At 43.0% G+C, this 23,451-nt stretch overlaps 1 protein-coding gene across 29 annotated transcripts in view; it reads right to left on the bottom strand.

Annotated features, from left to right (window-relative positions):
* Positions 1–23,451, bottom strand: part of NRXN1 (neurexin 1) — a 981,700-nt gene that overhangs the window by 857,418 nt on the left and 100,831 nt on the right. For 18 of the 29 annotated variants that reach the window (XM_081903670.1, XM_081903681.1, XM_081903676.1 and 15 more), the window contains exon 3: positions 2,214–2,231. The exons of the other annotated variants lie outside the window; for them this stretch is intronic. In XM_081903670.1, coding sequence (XP_081759796.1) covers positions 2,214–2,231 — 18 coding nt within the window. The remainder of the gene's footprint in view (positions 1–2,213; positions 2,232–23,451) is intronic. 29 annotated transcript variants of the gene reach the window in all.

Raw genomic sequence — 23,451 nt, 5'->3', positions numbered from 1 at the left:
ATATATGTACACGCTACAAGCATATTCAACTTCAACTACTACCCTTCGGCATATGCTAGTTTGCAAAGATGGGCCAATGATATCTTATGCCTGTCTTTTTATTTTATTTCCCCCCCTAAGGTCAATTTGGTTAAGGAAATTCTTGCTTAACAGAGAAAATCCTTATCTGCTCTTAATTAAAGTGGTTCCACAGAGTGCTGTGAAGATGCAGTGATGTAGGCTGGCTGAATATCTGACTCACAGTGCACTTTCATGTCAGCTGCACTGGACTCTCAGAAGCTATTCCCTTTCATTAAATCCTCGGCTCGGTTGTTTGAACTTGCCGTGTGTTCCTTTGGAATAGTCTTAAATAATAATAGTAATGATAATAATGATGATGATATCTCTGGATGGGAATGATTCTGCCTGAAAACAAGTCCAGAAAAAAACCTGAAGACAGGAACACATAACTTGTGAACCACCAAGAACACCCCAGCTCACCTGGCATGCCTAGTGGCCCAGGCAGAAGACAACCTTCTGCATTTTCTGCTAGCTCAGCACTAGAACACTATGCATGGCTGATACAATCAGCTTGTCTGATCCCTAACTGGGGGGCCTGGTCTAAAAGTCTCATTGGACCACTGTAAATATCATAGTAATCAACAATGAGCATGAATGTCCTGTGCTTTACCTAAGGTGCTGCAAAACCCCCACACCCCTACATGTGTTTTACCATGTAGACAAGACTATGTGTTAGTTTCCCACATTTGGGGTGGTTTACTTAAGGATATTAATTGTGCCATACTCTCCTTTTGGCCTTTGGTGTCTGAGATGCATATTTTCAGGAGTTGCCATGTGCTTTATAACTCCTTTTTTCTATAATTGTCAAGTTCTTTTAAACCAGATTTTTGTGCTGTATTTTAAATTGGGTAAATGATAATAACAGTAATAATAATGAGCAAAGACACCTTACCTGAGAGGCACTTAAATCAGATGTTTGGGGGCTGCAGCATAATGCCACAAAGAGCAATGAAATAACGAACAGGTATAAGACAGAACTGAATTCCATTTCTTCCTATATATATTTTCTGTAAACCACCAGGGTATTTTGTGTCATAAAAATGTAATTAATAAATAAGAAGCTGCTAATGGCTCACATAACTAACTAATGTGGACATTAAGTACTCTTATAGAGGACCAGAATGAATGGCAATCAGTGCCAATTAGTTTAACAAATGGCAAATGAATGGCCTGTCTTGAAGTAAGGGCAGTTTTGCAAATGATTTCAGATTTTCATCCATCATTTTATGGATCCGTCATTTCTCTCCCTCCCCTTATAGAACAGTAAAAAAGGGGGGTGACAGCTTCTCTCTACACCAGATTGGTGGTGCTCTAAAAGACCCTGAGTCACAGTATCACAATCAACCTCTGTAGCACAAGTCACGGGAGCTAGAGAGCCATCTCTAGATGTATTTCTGCTCCCACTTACTGGTGTCAAAAACTGTGACCACAATATAGCAAGCCCCTCGAGATGCATGTAAGGGCTTGCACATGCTCAGAAGGCCATTCCAAGCTTCTTCTCCCTAACAGCAGTCCCTCCACGACACAACTGCCATTGGGCTTGCCCTGAGCAAGGACCAGGAGCTTCTAGTGTGACAATGGTGATGGTAGGCAGTGGTACTTATGGTGATGATATCTGTATGTGCAACAACAATAAGACCACATTGCATGGTGCTTTTTTAAAAAACACAGGGGAGCTTCAAAAGCAGGGTGCAGTTAGGGAACAACAGATTAAAAACTTTCTGGGCACAAAAACCCTTATGCAAGGCTGCTGACTCTTCAAATGTACAAAAACAATGAGAAAGCCAGGCGATCCCATGATTAAGGTTATACAACACAAATAAATGTCCGTGTTCTTTCTCTCTTAGTTCCTAAGCCATTATTAGTGCATTAATGCTGACCAGAAAATCTCTCCTCCCCTCCCCCCTGCCACTGTTGAAACCAAGAGATTCTCCCAATTTCAACAGTACATTTTAAAGGGGGGAGGGGGCAACTTACGCCGCCACCACCATGTTGAAACTTAAAATAGTCCCAGAAGGAAAGAAGAAAATCAACTTACCGTATTGAATGATAAGGAGCACCACTATAAACACTAACCAGGAGGCAAAACACTAAACAGGAGGGATAGGAAGGGTAAGAAAAGAGCTTAGGAAAATAAGATAGAAAGCACCCACCTTCCACATAGTTGTCTTCTGAAAGCACATAACAAGGAGGGAGAGAAAAGGGGAAAGAAAAAACATTCATTAAGCAGCATGCAGACTGGAGCTTGCCTTTGCATGTGAGAATCATGCAAGGCACCGGACACCACATGCAAGTGATCCATTGCTACTATCCAGAAGGAAGTGGGGCAGGGGAGACCAAAAAGCACAGGGAGGCAGTGTTTCTTCTGTTGAAAGGAAAACCCCACTCCTGCAAGTGGTACAAAAGAAAAGAAAAGTGCAATATCTCAAGTGAAAGGGGTGATTGTTGTTTGTTTGTTTGTTAAATGGATTCATCCACTATGAGTTCCTTAGGTTAGTCAATGATTTCAAAGGGTGCTATGGTGTCCAATGGTTAATTTCTAAAACGAGAAATGAAAAAAGTGCCTGGGATTCAAGTCTGTCTCTGGATTAGAAACCCTTTCCCTCTTAATTCCAGATAAAATGGGGGAGGGAGGCTGGTTGAGACCACTCAGTGGCCAAGGAAAAGCTGTCTATAAAAGGCCAGAGCCAGGTTTACTTCTACTTCACACATTGCAGGGGAAAGCTCTGGCATTGAAAATGATACACTTGACTGCCTGCTCCTGTGCCTTTTAGAAGAGCTGGATGCACAGACATATGGTTGCAGCAGGTGATGGACTTTGCTCTGCTTCTCTCCATGCCAAAGAAAGCTCCGCTTAGCCAAATGTGTAGGCCAGGTTTATGAATATGTTAGAGACCCAGAAGAAGGGCCAGTTAAAAATAATAACAACAAGGAAACCAAAAAAAGTGTCAACGCCTACTTTAAATCAAACTCTCTATACGTACAGCTGCACTACACACTTATTTGGGGTGTTGTACTGGTTTAATGGCTGTCACATTCCCCAGAGGGCTTTCTCTGTTAATAGATCATCTGCACAGGGCAATTGTTTCCAGTGAGTCCTGGGAAATGAGGGTTCAGCCAGTCTGCATCTCTCGTGGAGACATTCCGTGCGAGCTGCTTTCATGCTTACAGACTTTCTAAATGCGGAGCTGCCCCTAGAGCAACATAATGCAGACAGCGGTATCTTCTTCAACGGAGTGAAGCAGGTGGCACTGTGCCTCACAGGAGAAAAAGGCTGCACCAGCCGAAATCACCTCTTTTATTCACATCTGTTAAAAGTAGAGAATCCAAGGCTAACTCCAAGTCTAAAGCGACTCTCTGCAACATGACCCAACATAGACCTATCTCAGCAGGTTCCCGGACTTGAGTTCATCTGACAGCGGCAGCAGCTGATATCTACAAGCTACCATTTTAAAATCCCTTCCATGTCCCTGAAGCATGGTTGCTGCAAAGCACTGCAAATAACTTGTAGACCAGTTTGAAGGGAAAGTGCCAGAGCCCCAGCAAATGATCTAAGGTGTCAAGAACTGGTGCTAAGCTTGATGGAATTCCTTCCCTCTTCTGTACTCTGACCATTCTACACCAGCCTTCCCCAACCTGATATACTTCAAATGTCAGTGAACTACAACTCCTATCACCCATCACCTTTGGCCACGCTAGCTGGGGCTGAAGGAAGTTAAGAGTCAAGCAGACACCATCTTGGCCATCCCAGCTTAGATTTTTCACAATTTCCTGTGAAAGTTGCACTCCTTCTAATCCATGCTGAATGCAGCTATGAAAGGCAAAGGCTATTTCTCAAAACTGCAAACCGTGTAGAAGCAATGTCTAGTTCCAGAATAATTCCACCTTGCTTGTTTAAGGTCAAACTGTATAATCCTAGTAAACAGGCTAGGGAAGTCTTAGGAGGTCAGTAGTACAAATGAGTGACAGCAGCATAATTATGTCTACTTTCTGTAATGAAGCTACTTAATCCTGCATTTCACAGTGACAATTTCTCTTGAATTCAAAATCAGTAAAATATCTCATTACTGCATATAATTATTGAAAATATGGGGAGGTAACTGGTCTAAATGCAGCTCTCACATAGCTTACCCATGACTATTCTGATTGCAGTAGAACTGCACCAGGTAAAGCGATTTGAAGAGCATCAAACCGGACACTCAATCCTAACCAAACTGGTACATTCCGGAAGTGCATAATCCACGTACAGCAGAATTGTTTCCTTCCATTCAGAAGCTGTCTTCACTGAATCCATCAAAACTTAATTTTGCCAAATGGAGAACTTGGAAAACAGCATATATGCTCCCGAGGCAGTTTCCTTTACAGCAAAGCACACAAGCAAACTATGCAGTGTGTTGAATAACAGTTGGGGGAGAGGAGCGGGAAGGAGAGTAACTTTCCCATTGCTTGAAAAACTCTGGTTTTGCAGCAGGCAGCAAATGCAGAAGCTGGAGGAAATTTCTCTAAGTGTGGTTGGTGTGCTGTGTTTGGTTTGGTGGGTCACATGTTCAGTCCTGCACTATGAACATAGGGTTTGAATTGCTGGCACACTGATCTCACCACAATCAAACGAGTATTCTGGTGCTCCACAGATTTGATGTAAGTAGGATGGAAAAATGTACACATTATTCTAGCCTATAAACTCAGTTCACACGTAACAGTAAGCCAAGCCATGGTTTAGCATGTATGTGCAAACATGTGGGATCCTAGAGAGAAGATGGTGTTGGTTTTCCTTCCCAACTCATCTGCCAGCTGCTGTGCTGCTGTGAGATACACCACGGTTTGGTTTACAATGCTGTGACTCATGGTTTATCTTCTCCAGACAAAACACAAGGGATGGGGAGAAGTATGGATACAAGTAGTGGTTTGTCTGGTGTAAGGCAAACCATATGCCTGGGTTTGGATTAAATGCTAAGCCAAACAATGGCTTAGCCCACAGCTTCACAGAAGCATCAGGTCTGGAGAAGAAGCAAATCAGTTGCAATCTCCTCCATGGGAACTTGCTTGTTTGCACGTTGACGGTTTGGTTTAGTGTCACCTCTGAATGGGTCACTGTGTGAGATGAGAATTAAGGAGCTCCAGCGTTCTGATGTAAGTGGGCTACCCAAATGTATACATTGTTTGCTTGTTTGTTTCATAACGTTTATATACTGCTTGATTATAAACAACAACCACCCTCAGAGTTGTTCACAAAATGAAGAAAGCAATAGAATTATGGTTAAACAATCAAAACAGCTATTGAAAACACTTCAAGAATGAAAACCAGCAATAAATTAAAACACATACAGACCAACAGCATTCTAGGTATCTGGGCAGGTTTGAACCTGTGTTTGGAAACTGGTCAGTGCCTCTGCATTAATTAGACCCTACAAAATAAAGTACTCAAGTAGCGCTTAGTGAAATGATGCTGGTAGGAGTAGGCCATGGAAAATGGGGAATGAGACAAGCTTCAGGGCTTGGCTTGTTCAGTCAATGCCTATGTAGGAGAAAGGGAGGCAGGGGGCTCTGATTCCCAGTCCTAATTAATCTACAAGAAGGCAAGAATGGAGGTACAAAGCACCTGAAACTTTCACAGATATTATGTGACTTGCCTTGTAATTGCATTATTACCCTATTTATTAACCTCTGTGAGCCCCCTTGAATGCTGAGGTTAATGGAGATGTAGCTTTCTTTGTCATTACATAGTGAGGCTTGAAAGTCATACTGAGGCTTTTTCTGTCCAGCACTCTTATTCATTTGTGCACCTCCTGAGTGGTCAGCACCCACAGTCCATATGGGTGGGTTGTTTACTGTTATTGTTTGTTATTATGGTATGTATTTCTGTGTTTTTATATTGCAGACTGCCCTGTGATCTTCAGATGAAGGGAGGTATAGAAATTTTAACAACAACAACAACAACCGTATTTAATGACGGTGTTACTATTATTTATGTAATTAGCAAGTTACCTTGGCAGATCCTTTGGTGCCAATATGCAACCAGGAGACAATATACAACCAAGCAGCTTATTTGGTTAGAGCACAGTGGTGATAACGCCAAGGTCGCAAGTTTGATCCCCGTATGGGACAGCTGCATATTCCTGCATCCCAGTGGGTTGAACTAAATGATCCACAGGATCCCTTTCAACTCTAATGTTCTGTGTTTCTATGAAGGTCCTGCTTGGCGTATTTAAAGTCCTAACCAACCTGAGGCCATGATATTTAAAAGACTGTTTTTCTCCTCTGTCCTCAGATGGGGCACTGCTGACAGTACCATGTGCCCCAGAGGTGTACAAAAAAACACAGGATTTTAGCATTGCAACTCCAGCTCCCTGGAATCAATTATCCACTGAGATCAGACAGGTGAATAGCATCATGATCTTTATGAACCTACAGCAGCCATTTTTGTTTAGGAAGGCTTTCCCTGATGTCCAATCCAGCCATCTGTGGAATACTAATTTTATATCTGATGAAATTGTTTCTAGAGTTGGAATGGCTGTTGTTTTTAAGGTTTTCGAGTTCGTTGATGTTTTAAGAGTTTGCTGCAGAATTCAACAAACAGAATCTTATGTTTCTGTGCTTTGTTGCGCTTTTACTGTATACACCACTTCAACAGTTTCATGCTGTGAAGCAATCTATAAAATTTGATTAATAAATGAATATAAAGAAATAAAAGGCAGAGCAAAGGCAGAGAAATCAATATATAAAGAATACAGGAATTTCTGGTGTTTGGAATTACATTTGTTCATCTCCCACTATCTATTGGATCAAAAAGAGGCTCCCTACCCACATTCTAACTTGAAGCCCATCACCTACACTGAAATAATTATGAACTTAGGAAGCTGCCTTTTGCTAAGTCCATCTAGGTTGAATGGCAGTGGCTCTCTGGGATTTGAAACCCTTTCCAGTCCTACTTGGAGATGCCAGATGTTGACATTTTGCATGTGAAGCATGCTGCTTTGCCATTGAGACACAGCCCCTTACCCTAATTAAAGAAAAAAAAATATGTATAACTTCGGATATTCAGTTCTTGTTAAGCAGAAGCCTTAGGCCCCTCTCCCACTTTTTAAAACTTAAATTTTATTTAAAGTTGTGACTTGAAGCCGACATGTGTGTGGTGTGCATGGTTAAGGCTGGGCTGTAGAACACCTTTTATTTTCTGCATGTGGCTACATGGGCAAAGCGATTAGTAAGGCTCCAACACCTGCCATTTCATGTGTGCAGGACATTAGATTGCATGCTTTCAAGGAAAGTAAGGAATGAACATGATATGGAGAAGAACACGTCTGATGTACAAAAACAAGATCACCAAATTAGATAAAGCCTGCAGGGGGTGGGAGTAAAAGGCAAAACTTCCGTCCAGAGGTGGATTTAGGGCAACGTGAGCAGTGTGGTTGCATCAGGCACACAGTCAAGGAGGGTGCCTTCTGAAAGTTTGGTAAGCACTTGCCTGGCTTCCGGAAGAAGGTGTGAGGGGATGGCTCAGTTGGTTAGAGTGTGGTGCTGATAATGCCAAGGTTGCAGGTTCGATCTCTGTATGGGACATCTGCGTATTCCTGCATTGCAGGGGGTTGGACTAGATGAGCCTCAGGGTACCTTCCAATTCTATGATTCTATGACTGGTTCTGATGGAGTCCTAGAATCCTCCTGCCTCCTTCTAAAGCCAAGCTTGTGTGTACCAGGCATTGGGAAGGAGGTAGAAGGGCTCTAGAGCTCTGCCAGAGCCTTGAGCCTCCTCCCCAAAGCCTGACTTAAGCCAGTGCCACAATGACTGTAAGGCGGGCATCAAATGGCCTTGTACTGGGTGGCATATTACTAAGGCGCACCCCCTGATCCACCTTGGTTTCTATGGAAGAAAGTGTATTTACATAATGTTCTAAATGAACATTATCTTTTGTTTAGAAGCAGCGGGTCACTTAAATATGATCTGCTACAAACAGAATTTTCAAACTGGAAGACTGGATTGCTAATTCATCGGTGCGTGAAAACTGCAGCAACTGATGCCATAAACGTAAATGTATAATAATAATAATAATAATAATAATAATAATAATAATAATAATACTCCACTCATCTAGCTGGGTTTCCCCAGCCACTCTGAGCAACTTACAGCATATATCAAAGCATAATAAAACATTAAACATTTCCCAAAACAGGGCTACCTTCAGATGTCTTCTAAAAGCTGTATAGTTCTTTATCTCCTTGACATCTGAAGGGAAGGTGTTCCACAGGGAGTACACCTCTACCGAGAAGGCCCTCTGCCTGGTTCACTGTAACTTCACTTCTCACAATGAGGGAACCAGCAGAAGACCCTTGGGGCTGGACCTCAGTGTCCGGGCTGAACAAGGGGGGGGGGAGACGCTCCTTCAGGTATACTGGGCCGAGGCCATTTAGGGCTTTAAAGGTCAGCACCAGCACTTTGAACTGTGCTCAGAAACGCACTGGGAGCCAATGAAGATCCTTTAGGACTGGTGTTATATGGTCATGGTGGCCACTCCCAGTCATCAGTCTAGCTGCCACATTCTGGATTAGTTGTAATTTCCAAGTCACCTTCAAAGGACTACGTGGAGGGCATTACAGTAGTCCAAATGGGAGATAACCAGATCATGTACCACTATGACGAGACAATGCGCAGGCAGGTAGGGTCTCAGCCGGCGTACCAGCTGGAGCTGGTAGACAGCTGCCTTGGATACAGAATTGACTTGTGCCTCCATGGACAACTATGAGTCTAAAATGACTTCCTGGCTGTGCACCAGGTCCTTCAGGGGCATAGTTACCCCTTTCAGGACCAGAGAGTCCCTCACACTTGCCCGCCCCCTGTCCCCCAAAACAGTACTTCAGTCTTGTCAGGATTGAACCTCAATCTGTTAGCCACCATCCATCCTCCAACCGCTTCCAGACATGTACATGGTAGATGGTAGATATCTACATGGTTCCATAAGGCTGCAATCTTATACACACTTACCTGGGAGTAAGCCCTACTGAACTCAGTGGGGCCTACTTCTGAGTAGATCTACATGCAATTACTCTGTCAGTCTCATATAAAACAAGAAACATGTTGATTTAGTCTCCCTTGGATATAAACAAGTGAAAACAATGGCAAGCCAGTAGGCTGAACAGTGTCCAGAATTGTCCTTGCCAATGTCCATAGTAAAGGGAGATCAATGAACAAGAGAGAAAGAGAGAGAAATTACACTGCCCTTTAAGCTATTTGATGCCTTTGAAGGCAGAACCACAGGAAGTGAAACACAGGTGCGGATTGATGAGAGTTGTTCCAATGGGGCCTTTTCTATCCATCACTGCCACACTGATCAAAAGCCAAGGAAAAACAAATTTTTCAGAGCATCAGTTCACCACGTGCCTCACTCAAGCCAAAAAAATGGATAGGGAAGAAGCTACATGGGATGGTAACACTAGCAGCTTCCAGCACTGCCACACAATGTAAAAGAAGATTAGCCATTCTCCTTTTCCATACATGGGAAAGGATGTAGAAGAAAGTCAGTATCTCAACATGGTGTGATCTAAGGAAAATGCAAGATCTAGATAGGCAATTCTAAGAGTTCGTGCCTTTGCCTAGCAGGTCCTCATTTCACATTTTTGAAAAGCACTATCCCAAAGATGCTAGCTCTTATCTCACCAAATCCTACTGCTTTAAATGAAGCATAATACTCCTCCAGGATGCAAAAGACTCTCCTCCTGGAAGAGAGAGGAGTGGTTGTGGGTGGGAGCTGAGCTCCGCCTTCAGCAGGGGGCGTTAGCCCCCTGCCTCCCACTCACCTGGCTGGCGCCCACACCCACGCCCATCGGCAGGCACCCAACCAGGTGCCTCCGAGGGGGCGTGTACGGCAGCCTATATGCTGCGGCGCCAGCCCCTCCTCGGCCTCACTCTTCCTCGCCCCGCCGTGAGTCACCCACCCTTCACTCCCTTTTAGCTCAGGGTCTTATTTTCTTTGGCCTTGCTATGGACCTTAGGATGGTCGCCCTGGTTGTCCGGGGGGGCCTGGTAGGAATTTTTCCATTTGGCATTAGGCTTTGTGGTTTTTTCGCCTACCTCGTAGCAATCGCCATAACTTTCGTGGTATTGGTGGGTAGGTTAGGCATTGGAATAATGTGTTGTGGTGTGTCGAAGGGCTAGGTGTGGCCATCGCCTATGCCTTCAATTTTTGGGTATTCCGTTAAAGGAACCTGGCGGTCGTGTATTCTGTCCGATGCCTGCTTGGCGGGAGGCCATGGCACGACCCTCGGTGACATCAGGGGAGAGCCTATAGTTGGGTTAGCATCAACAGGCTCCACCTACTGGTGAATAAACCCCCTTGGTTTTCGACTCACCCCTCTCTGAGAGGGTGGAGTCAGCTGTCGTAATCCAATGCCTAAGCCAATACCTTTTCACTTGCTGTAATCAATGAAGTTGTGGCCTTTTCTTGCCCATGAACCTTATATCTCGTGTCCTTGTGTATTCATTCCACCTTGCGGGGCTCGGGTCCTCGAACCACAACAGAGCATTATTGTGTTGGTCATTAACTTTCACACTTTGTTACAAAGTTTGTGGAAGCCCTTAAGTGTGAAGAAGGATGCCCTAGTCATCTTAGCTGATAGGGCACCCTTATTCTCTACACATTTCTTAAATCCAGTCATTGCATTATTTGTGACCACATCCACCAACAATCATAACCATAATCATTTATTATTTGTACCCCACCCACCTGACTGGGTTGCCCCAGCCACTCTGGGCGGCTTCCAGCATATACAAAAACAAAAAGGCTCATAAAACAAAGCACTGAGATAAAAATTAGATTCATAAATATAGCAACTGCAAACCATACTAGCTGGATTCATAAAGTCTAAGCAGGTGAGAATTATAACTTACTCCGGTAGGGAAACATCCCTCCTGACCTCTGGGTACCTGATGTAATCACAGGTCGTTACTCCCCACCCACTACCACCACACAACATGATGCCTTCTCATGCTCAATTCATGGTGCATGTCTAGAATAGCCCAGAACAAAAGGCTGTAAGGCCCTATCTAGCCCAGCATCCTGTTCCCCAACAGTGGCCTATGGGAAGCACATCAACAGGACATGAGAACAGAAGCTCATCTTCAGAAACCAGCTGCCGCATCACCTTTTTTGAGATGCAGCCATCAGAACTATACTCAGTATTCAAAGTATGGTCGCATCATGGATATGTATAAGGGCATAACAACAGTCACAGATTTATTTTCAAGTCCTTCCTAATGGTCCCAATCATGGAATCAATGGTCCCAATCATGGAATTTGCCTTTTCACAGCTGCCATGTATTAGGTTAATTTTTTAATGGAGCTATTGGGAGAGAAGTCATTGGTTTGTTTTTGTTTTATTATGTATTTTGTATTCTCATTTTATATTTTTTCTGTTGTGACTTGCCTTGCAATGAAGGGCAGTATACAGATGAAGGTGGTAAATAATAATAATAATAATAATAATAATAATAATAATAATAATAATAATAATAATAATGGTGGTGGTGGTGTCTTGGTTCCTCATCACCAGTTCAGACTTCATGTCTATATATATATAAAGTTGCAATCCCCGTCTCCAAAATGTGATTCATTTAACAGTTACTTATCTTGAATCACAATTGCCATTTTGATGTCTCCTGGTTTAGGGAGATAAGAGCATAAGGAGAGCCTGACGGATCAGGCAAATGGACCATCTGGCCCAGCATGCTGTTCTCACAGTGGCCTAGAAGATGCCTTTAAGAAATCAGAACGTGAGCTCAAGAGCACTCATCATCCTGCAGTTTCCAGGAACTGGAATTTCTTTGTGTGCCTCCTCCACGGGAGGCCCATAGGGTGGCAACACAAAAATGGGCCTTTTCTGCAGTGGCTCCCCATTTCTGGAACGCTCTTCCCAGGAAAGGTTCAGCTGCCAGTTTCCTTATACACCTTTAGGCACCAGGCAAAAACGCCCTTCTTTAACCAGGCCTCTGGCTGATTGACTGATTCAATGCCCTTTTGAATGTGTTTTGGGAGGGGGGATTATTACTTTGTTTCTGTTCCTATTTCTATTAAGTATTTTGTATTTCTTTATATTGTGATTTTATGTTGTGAACCACCCTGAGATCTACGGGTAGAGGGTGGTGGACAAATTTAATAAATAATAATAATAATTACTGCCTCCAACTGTGGAGGCCGAGAGCAGCCATCATGGCAAATAACCTTGTGTTCTATGAATTGGTTAACTGCTCTTTTAAACCCATCCACTGCTTCCTGTGGGAGTGAGTTCCATAGTTTAACTATCTGATACAATGTACAGTCATACCTTGAGTTACAGATGCTTCAGGTTGTGTGTTTTCAGGTTATGCACTGTGCTGAACCCAGAATTACGGGAACAGGTTTTGGCATTTGCGCATGAGCAGAAGCACTAAATCACACTTTGCGCATGCACAGAAGTGCTGAATCACGACCCACGCATGCAGAAATGCTGTGAGTTGCGAATGCTGTGGTTTGCGAACATGCCTCCCACACAGATCACGTTCACAACCCGTGTGTCCACTGTAAAGTTTGCCAAATAAAATACATAACTATGACTGCACTGTAAATATCTACTCAAGATGAAGAGACTGAATTACTGGAGATGGCAACATAATGCATGCTAATATTTTAAGGAGGTATCCCCTGAAAGGCAAACACACTAATGGCGGTGATGTAAATAAAGCCTTTTCCTGAGATGGCTTTTGCCATCAGGATATAAACTACAGAGCCTTTTGGGGCTGTCTGCACACAACAGAGGAAAGCTGGTGAGCAACAAAACATCTTCCCACTATTTTCTCCTTTTAGTGATGTGTCTTGCATGTAGCGGGGCTTCATACATCTTCTGTCGATGTGATGGGGCTTTGCCAGCACAAATGCATTCAGCAGGAATCTGTAAGTCACTGGGGAGCTGTTAAATTCCAATGAATTCAGTAAGAAAAATGCAAGCTTGATTGTGGTTGCGAAATTGTGTCCTAAGGTTAATGTCTATGTAACCAACAGCTTATGGCTGCATTTTATCATTTCAAAGGGAGTTGCTCCATTGGTCTTTGTCCCAGCATGCCTCTCTGTTTCCCAAAACTTGGCAAGAGCTTCCTCCATTGTCATCTGAAGGAAACAATCTGCAATACGATCTTGCTCAGAAGCCCTTTTTGTTTGAAAAATACTGGCTTCCAATACAGAGCCAGAGGATGAACAAATCAGGGAACAAAGGCGCAGAATTTGGCAGATCAGGAGTGGAGTCAGGGCTATGAGTGGGGTTAAAATCTGGAGTAGGAGTGTCTACCTCTGCTCAAATTTTTGTAAGTAGAATCAAAGATTACTCAGCCTACAGTGATCATACCTCCTGCTTTGATTCTACTTGCAACCTCAAATGACCACCCCTTTCTTTCTTGCAACCAAGAAACCCATAACAAAATTTACCATAACTTGGGAGAAAGCGGGGCCATTAGAGGAAGAAGCACTGTGTGCTCCCACAGACACACAGAGTGCCATCTTTTTCCAGAAGGAACTGGGATGGCTACAAGTCCCAGGAAATCAGGACGCCCAGGAAGGAAAGAGAGTCTCCAACAGGAAAAGACTCTCTGTAGTCCTGTGCCAACTTTCTGAGGGAGGTTGGAATATCAGAGAAAGAAACCACAGGATTTTGGAGGATTTTTAGGCTATGCATTTAGCAAATTATACAGGGGCTGAAGGAAGGCAAATCCTTTTTTGTTTCAATCGTGCCAAACAATATGGTATCACCTGCAAACTTGGCTACCTCACTGCTCATACTTAGCTCTAGATCATTTAAGGCTAAGTTAGAAAGCACAGGCCTCAATGTTGATCCTTTGGGGAAACTCTCTGCATCCTTCTGTTGGGAGAACTGTGCATTTATTCCTACTCACTGCTTTTGGATCCATAAGTGGACTTCTTCATTATCAAAATATATTTTTCTAGTTTATCAATAGTCACCTAGCCGAAGAAGTTAGCCCTGTCTACTGGACCACCGTGGTTATCTGCTCTGCTCCAGAATCTGATCTGGAAGGGCAGGTACTTCCAGGGAGGAGTTGCTCTTTGGTATGGCCACAACAGCCAAGACCGCCACTGACATACACAAGGGAGATCTTCTGCTGGTGTAGGTATTGGGTGAACCTCTCAATTCTGGGTTTATTTTTTCTTGGTTTCTCACTTTTTCAACCTCAACTTCAGTTTTCCCCATTTCCAGAGGAATGTTCAATTTTTACATAAAAGTCGGCACATATGCTTTCACAAATATTTATCCTAATATGCCCAATTTTTCCTAGTATGTGCATTTGTTAAAGCAATCTCCCCATAATAAAATGGATTTCTTGGTATGTGGTTTCCACTAATGTATGCCCCTTTCACTAATATGCACATTTTTCATATGCGTTCTTTGGTCAGAATTTGGAGAAGTGCTAATTTCAAAAGAGAGCTACATTTTCAGTTTCATGAAGTGCAAAATTGGTATGCTTGTCTTGAAATTCAAATTCATTAAACAACTTTCCCCTTGCCCCATCCCCATCTGATGTGAGACTCTATATGCAAATGGAACTATATAACTATATAATGGGAACTATATAACTGCACTATGTAAGATCTATAACTTCAAAAAAAACCCTCATGTCTGAATTTCCTTTTCCTTCCTCGTTCCTTTTTCCTCATATGCTATGTATTTTAGATTGTAAACTTCAGAGCAAGAACTTTTGTGAGCCACCCTGGGAGCCTCTGTGACCCAACAGAAGGTTGAAAGTGCTTAAAATAAGCACATAAATAATGTAAACTTTTATTTCATATGTTGGGTTATTCTTTTCAGATCAGTGCAGGACATTAGGGGAACTTTTACTGGAACAGAATGTCTAGTAGCTCTTATGCTTGTATTTAAAAGTTTCCCTTTGGCCTTAAAGAAAATCTATAGAAAGTGATGTAGGACAGGACTCCGAAAAGAGCTACAAGAATAGTCTATGATCTGGGAAACCTGCCTTACAATAAACAGCTTAAAGAGCTCAATCTATAGAGTTTATTGAACAGAAGGTTAAGAGGTGCCTTGATCACAGTCTATAAGTACCTTTCCAAGGAAACCGTGCTTGAACTCTTCATTTCAGCACAAAATAAACGTACAGCAATTATTAAATGGTAAGGAGCACCAGCACATTTTTTAAAGTAGTGATTACCGTATATTGGCCATACAGTATATGACTGCTACATGTTTTTGGAAGCATACCTTGCTCAAAATATTTCTGCTTTGCATATAACATTGCTTTAGAAACCTTGCATGTCTCTATAATAAACTTCATATCCAATTCCTTTATGTACACCTGTCAAACTTTGTTTCTTTCTCTGCTTAGAAAGGATGGATGCTTATACATGAACCTTGGATATAAATATGATGCATGGAACAGGCATTCTACAATAATTCCATAATTCCTTAAGTATCATTTGTCCGGGGGGTGGTGATTGAGGGTGAATTTAGCAATAAAGATGTAATTTTACATCTTTAAGAACTTTGAGAATAATTTGATTAAACTTTCTAGATAGGAAACCCTCTTTCTTTCCCTCCCCCTCCGTCCCTCCCCAAACTATTTAACAATTTGATTATTTCATCCAATCCTTGCTAAGTCTGCCGAGAAAGACAGCAGTGGGCAATTTGACTATGAACAATTATTTCACCTAGCAATAACTCAGTGTGCAATTAGCAGGCAGAATACATCAAACAGTAAAATTATTGTTCTACAACAGCATCCCTAGTACCTTAAGAGATGTTTACTTGCAGAAAAAATGGTTTTGAACTCACAGCCTCCTTTTCTTAAATAGTGAAGGTGGATCTCTGTTTTTCGTTACTAAAATGAATTTTTAAAAATTATGGCAATCATTCCTGAAAAGAAGCTCCCTCCCATAGCAAATTACCTTTTAATAGTATTGTGATTACATTTTTTAAAATGGAAGACATAACCTTCAATAAAGCTTCATGCCAGGATGCCGACAGAAATCTGTGAGCAGAGGGAGGAGGGCAATGCAACATATATGGGGCTCTAGATCTGGGCGTAATGAGACTATATTGTTGTTGTTGTTTAGTCGTGTCCGACTCTTCATGACCCCATGGACCAGAGCACGCCAGGCACTCCTGTATTCCACTGCCTCCCGCAGTTGGGTCAAACTCATGCTGGTAGCTTCGAGAACACTCATCCTCTGTCGTCCCCATCTCCTTGTGCCCTCCATCTTTCCCAACATCAGGGTCTTTTCCAAGGAGTCTTCTCTTCTCATGAGGTGGCCAAAGTATTGGAGCCTCAGCTTCAGGATCTGCCCTTCCAGTGAGCACTCAGGGCTGATTTCCTTAAGAATGGATAGGTTTGATCTTCTTGCAGTCCATGGGACTCTCAAGAGTCTCCTCCAGCACCATAATTCAAAAGCATCAATTCTTCGGCGATCAGCCTTCTTTATGGTCCAGCTCTATATATTATTAGACGCAAAACTCTGGATAACCTGGGTCTAGGATAGATTAAAGACTTCCTGGACGTCTATACACCAGCTGAGATCATCCAGAGGAGTCCACCCCCCTGTTGAATAGCTCTTACCACCAGAAACTTCTTCCTGATGTTTAGTCAAGTTATCATGTACTCACAGTCATCCCACTGATTCTTATTGCTCATATATAATCTACATGACAAATTAGAAGCTTCTCTGATTAAAACTTCTATCTATGGCTTTAAGTCTTCCCACCCTTAAAGGTCAACTTCTTTTCTCATGACTCATTGCCATTTCCTGCCTTTTGTCTATCCATTATAGGGGTTTTCAGGTCTTGTTGGAGGGAACCATGCCACTTCTGTGTCCTGGACTGGCCCTGGCATGCTGCTGGCCCTGAGTTAAACATGCCTAAGCAAAGAGTCATGGGGAAATCTTCCCCCAGCCTGAGGAACCAAATGCTTACCATGGCAGTTGACTAGTCCAGCATCACAGGGCATGCAGCAGAGAAGGCATGCCAGTTTTGGCACTTGAAGTATCTAAAGTTCTCCACAAGGGGGTGTAGTCTAGAAGAGGCAGAGGCGTAAAGCTCTCAGCTAGCAGGAAACCTCCTTCAGACTAAATTGCTCACCATGGTCCTGAAATTTTTGACCTGCCTTCTCCACAGGCTCCGACATCAGAGCTGTATGCAATAGCACAAACACAGCTGCTTCCTTTTCTCTCTCGCAAAGTGATCTTTTTGCTTTGGTGGGGGTAGTTGGGCTGTGCTGCTCACCATTTTGCATCCTCTGCAATACTGCCGATCTAGCAACCTTCCAGGATCTGTAACTGACACGTCCCAGGTCCAGTCCCTAGAATCTCAAGAAAAGAATCTCGGGGGGAAAGGCTGGGGGAAAACAACTCTGCTAGAGAGCCTAGGCAGCCACAGGCAGTCATCATACACAATATTGGACCAAAAGGGCCAGTGATAAGAAGGCAGCTTCATATTCATGTCCCATATGCTGCTTTTAGCTTAGTGGACCACAAACGGAGCAGGCCATTTATGTATTAAAAAGTCACTAATGTCGTTCTGTGCCTTCTGGGTTAATATGTGATGTGTGGCTTGTCTTTGTTGAGAGCCAGTGTGGTGTAGTGGTTAAGAGTGGTGGACTCATAATCTGGTGAACCGGGTTCGATTCCCCGCTCCTCCACATGCAGCTGCTGGGTGACCTTGTGCCAGTCACACTTCTCTGAAGTCTCTCAGCCCCACTCACCTCACAGAGTGTTTGTTGTGGGGGAGGAAGGGAAAGGAGAATGTTAGCCGCTTTGAGACTCCTTAAAGGGAGTGAAAGGCGGGATATCAAATCCAAACTCTTCTTCTTCTACCCTACTCCATATTTCCTTGCTGGGCAGAACAACGAGACAGGAACTGAGCTTTAGGAAAAGGTCTCAGCAATGGCGGGGGAGAGAAAATCCACGTGAGGCATTTGGTTGACTTGCAATGATGATGGATAGGATAAGGAAAGTCTCAAGTGTTGCATTTTGAGGGCTGCTAAGTGGTGAAGGAACCTGGTTTGTTCTTGAGTGTCTGCACAGGATGCATTCTGATGCTGTGCATCTGTAAATGTTGCAATAAAGACGTCTGCGGCCCACTAAAATCCATAGCTGTCTCTGTGGCTTTCTTCCTACTGTGTGCGTAACGCTGTATTTTTACTGTCTATTTACCTTACACTGACAGCACACACTTGCTGCAACCAACAACGGCACTGTGCAATGCAGTCACAACATAGACATTCTGATAACGCCATCTGTCCACATAAAATTTTGGGGATTTTTCACTTATTTTTAAAAAACCTCACTTAATTAGTTAATTAACTAATTAGTTAATTCATTATGACCCAGAAGCGAACTATATGGAGATCCTTCTGCCTGACACAATGTTTATGAAAAATGGATAGGATGTTCTTTGGCTTTCAGCTGAAAGTTCAAATGAGCAATAGAGAACAATTACAATAAACGTATTTTTCACAATGCACATTCTTAGTAGATTGCACTCAAGCCTCTAAAAGCATGCAGAAATCCAAACAAGATATGTAAGTTATGTGACCTGCCAGCACTACCAAAGGGTGGGATCCAATCACTCATTCAGATTTCATGTCCTGACCAATACACTTTAGGGAACACACAATTATTTCCAAGAAGGCTTGAGTGCAGTGCCAGTAAAAAAAAAAAAAGTATTTAAAAACAGAAAAGAAAAATTAATATCATTATTATTTTATAACTCATTTCCCAGAATATGCTTATAATATGAGTGGCGCAGACACATTTTCTTTTTCTGAAAGGTTAGTCTCTTGCTGTACTTGGAAAAGCATATCAAGCATTTTCCATTTATTTATTTTTTAACTCTCAACTTTATACGTTTCATAAAGCCTGAATCAACTACTGAAAAATCAACATTATTTTCAATGTGAAACCAAAGTGTGGGCTTCCTGCTAGGTGGGCAGGAGCAGGGACTGAGCAATGGGAGCTCAGCCAACACAGGGATTCGAACCGCCGACCTTCTGATTGGCAAGCCCTAGGCCACAGCACTACCTGCGTCATACAGAAGTATAGAAATGACAAAAAAACACACACTTTAATGTGTAATCCATCTTAATACATGCATGTCTAAATTTGCTTTACCTTCGCACAAATATATATTTTTATACATTCTGTTGCAATTTTTAAGCAAAGAGCTGTATCACAATATTTGGAGAAGTGCTAACTCTCAAATATAACTCCATCTTTATCCCCGTGTTAGTCTAGAATGTGAAAATTAGGTCAGTTTGCTTTCAATAAAATGTGGATGGAACAAAATTCTCTTCCATCCCTAACTATTGACATCCTCTCCAATTGTCCCTTTTCGCTCCAGGAGTGCTTTGAGTTACATTCCCAGATATGTCATTGTGCTGCGGATGTTCTGCTTTTCCGTTCTGCCAGTTCAGACCTGTGTAGTCTGTGGCAGCAGCAAGAGTCTGCTCTAAAGCAAAGAGGGCTCTGAGCTTTTCAAAAAACAGAAAGTGAAACTGTTCTATCTCAAGGGCAAATGAGACACATTTGTTTGAGTGGGGAAAGCTTGGGAACAACAATACTTGCCTTTACTTTCTCAAAAGTAGGCTTAATGTTTTTAACTATTTAATTGTATGGGAAGGCTCACTGTGAAAATGCACAGACCCCCTCCCCCCAGGGATATTAAAGTACTTTTAAAACTTTATTGATAATCATAATTATATTAACTATCAAACATACTGTTCTGCATTCAGCAGAACATTTGCAAACATTATTCTATTTGCTTATTAAATTTGTCAGTCTCTTTATCTTGCCCAGGGCAACCCAAAGTGACTTACAACCAAACAGCATACATACATAAGCCTGTACAAGCACAGGTGTTTCACATGAAAGGGAACCCAATATGTGCAAGGCTCCTGATAGTGTGGAGCACCCATTCACAAACAATTTAGAAAGATATTGAACATCGAACACTGGTATCAAGTAGTATGGGAAACAGCCTTACTAGAAAGGCTAACCAATAGACTGAAACTGACAAGGGGAGAAATAGGACGCCTTCACTCCAGTACGGATCCCCTCCATCACATACACAGCCCAACAAGACAACAATACGAACCCACCAACAGCATACGGTTATGGTTAACTTAACCCAACAACATGCACAAACAAAGCCCAGTGCAGCCAACGCCTAGGCCACCCCAACTTTTCTCACCACCAAGGTGAGAAACATAACAAGTTGAATAGAAAGAGAACCTACCCAAGTGACGCTGACACAAAACCCCCATGCATACACCATGTAAAAGAACATAAGCTCACCCCACCCCTCTCTCCCGCCCCCCTCTTTTCTTCCCTACCCCATACTGCCTATAAACACCAATTTCGCACAACAAATGTAACTGATCTGTAGAAAGCACAACCTGAAGAAAGAGACAATGCATGTGTAAACGAGGGAAATCTTGAATTAAAAAATAATATATTTTTTAAAAATTGATTTTCTTTTCTCTCATTACAAATATACTTATAACACACAGCTTAATAGGAAGGATATTGACAAGCTGGAATGTGTGCAAAGGAGGGTGACCAAAATGTTCAAGGGTCTGGAAACCAAGTGTTTTCATATTGTGATTTTATCTTGTGAACCACCCTGAGACCTGCAGATATAGGGCGGTATACAAATGTACAAAATAATAATTACAAAAGCCTTATGAGGAACAGTTGAAGGAACTGGGTATGCTTAACCTGGAAAAGAGGAGACCGAGAGGAGATATGATAGCCATCTTCAAATATCTTAAGGACTGTCACGTGGAAGATGGAGCAAACTTGTTTTCTCCTGCTCTGAAGAGTAGGATTCGAACCAATGACTTCCAAGTTACACAACAGGAGATTCCAACTAAACATCAGGAAGAACTTTCTGACAGCAATAGCAATAGCTCGGGAGGTTGTGGACTCTCCTTCACTGGAAGTCCTTAAGCAGAGGTTGGATGGTCATCTGTCATGGACACTTCTGTTGAGAATCCAGCATTGCAGGGGGTTGACCTTTTGGGTTCCTTCCAACTCTAGGATTCTATGAACTATGCACACATGGGTGCCACATTCTGACATGGAAAGGGCACAGCCAGGTTTGCAACAGTAGGGGTCACTCCAACAGGCACAGTCCTCTTCTCCCCATCCATGTAGCTATACATGAAGAGGGCTCAAGATAATAAGCAACACACTGGCTGAAGAGGCCACAATCCATAGAAGAAGAAGGAAGGAAAAATTCAAATCACCTTTGCTTGTTCACAACGCTTGGGGACTAAGGCAATGTCCACAGCTAATGCCAGTCACCACAGCACCCTTCTTGTTTTGTTAAAGCATATTACAGACATGTGGTGACCAGTGGTTCAGAGCTGAAGTACTAAACATGGACATCTAAAACGAGGGCAACATAAGACCATTATAAAAAGGTAAAGGGACCCCTGACCATTAGGTCCAGTCGTGATCGACTCTGGGGTTGCAGCGCTCATCTCGCTTTGTTGGGCAAGGGAGCCGGCGTACAGCTTCCGGGTCATGTGGCCAGCATGACTAAGCCGCTTCTGGCGAACCAGAGCAGTGCACGGAAACGCCGTTTACCTTCCCTCCAGAGCGGTATCTATTTATCTACTTGCACTTTGAGGTGCTTTTGAACTGCTAGGTTGGCAGGAGCAGGGACCGAGCAATGGGAGCTCACCCCGTCGCGGGGATTCGAACCACCGATCTTCTGATCAGCAAGTCCTAGGCTCTGTGGTTTAACCCACAGCGCCAGCTGTGTCCCTTATGGACCATTTTGTCCAGGATCTAATTTTACCTAGCTGCAGTATTGTTCCTCAGCACTACATGGCGATGCCAGGCCTTGAATCTGGAGCCTTCTACAAGAAAAAAAACAGGTGCTTTACCACTGAACTATGGCCCTCCTCAGAATTCTTCTCCCCCTAGAGAAACTTATTTCTTTGGTGCTTGGGCGAGTGCACCGGCGGCCTCCGGTCTCATACTTCATTTTCTTTCATTCGTTAATTTGCTGAGCTCTCAAAATACCCACTCTGCCTCTCAGCCGAACAACAAGCCATTATTTCTTGCTCAGGCAGAGTACACCCAGTAATGATGATGAACTCTTGAAACCGTAGAGTAATAGTTAGCAAGGAAGGTCACGGCTATTATCCACATATTGCATGAGGGGGCCGAGGACGAGAGCAGCTTGCATAAGAACAGCTACTGAGTTCATGGCAAAGGCGGCATTTGAATTGAAGACATCTTGAGTCATTGCCCAGCTTCAGCGGCATAGCCTGACTTCAGCAGGGATCAGCAGCACTAGGCAGTTTCTGATTAGGAACTCTCTAGTGCATCCAATCCCAGCAGTGCTTGCTGTGTTGATAGGCGCTGTCAGCAAAGCCCACTTTCAGCAGGGATCAGCTGCGGCGGGAAGTACCCAACTGGGAACTCCCTAGCGCAACTGATCTCAGCAGGATTTGCTGTCAGCAGCAAACAGCTGTATCACTCTTTAAGGCCCCCGGTCACTCCTCTCCTGCTGCATCTTTACTTCTCCCTTATGTGCCATGTTCGTGTACCCTTGTGTATATACAGTCTATTCCAGGACTGCGCACATGGTAGAATTTTCCACCAAGGAGTTACTATTTGCCCTTCAACACAAGCACTTCTCTTAATGGTCCGCATATCCACCATGGAACTTATATCTTAAGGGCTCAGCAGTATTGCATCTGCTTTGCATGCAAAAAGTACTTGGTTCAGCCACCAGCACTTCCACCTAGAGCAGCGGTTCTCAACCTGTGGGTCCCCAGATGTTGTTGGACTACAACTCCCATCATCCCTGAGCTCTTGCCTTGCTAGCTAGGGGTGATGGGAGTTGTAGTTGAACAACATCTGGGGACCCACAGGTTGAGAAAGGCTGACCTAGAGCAAGGGGAGCCCCCTGTGTGAAACCCTGGAGGTCTGCTGCCAGTCGGGGTGGACAGTGACAAGTTAGATGGACAAATAGTATGAGTCAATAGAAGGCAACGTTCTATGCTCTTATGATGCTCTACAGCAATATACATTCGGACAGAAATAATCTGCAGGTTTTTTAAGGGATTGTGGACAGATTTATAGTATGCATGTATTGATGTGCATGCAGGCAAATATTTTGCAATGCTTTAGCATTTTCACTTTTTTGTAAAAAAAATAACAATAGGTTAATATTAAAATACTTTAAAAAAGAAATTTCTGCTATGGATTTATGAACTTCTTTGGGTAGGTAGTTCCCCCATCCCACCCCTGTCTTCTCTAGTGTTTCCCATCTTTGAATGCTTTCTAAACTATCTTCTAGATCATGTATCTTCAACCTTTTCAGACCCAGGACTCACTT

This window comes from Podarcis melisellensis (assembly GCF_964234715.1).
Source record: "Podarcis melisellensis genome assembly, chromosome: 3".
In the NCBI taxonomy this organism is placed as follows: Eukaryota; Metazoa; Chordata; class Lepidosauria; order Squamata; family Lacertidae; genus Podarcis; species Podarcis melisellensis.
Note: the sequence above shows the minus strand (reverse complement) of the source record. Positions and strands in the feature narration are given on the sequence as shown.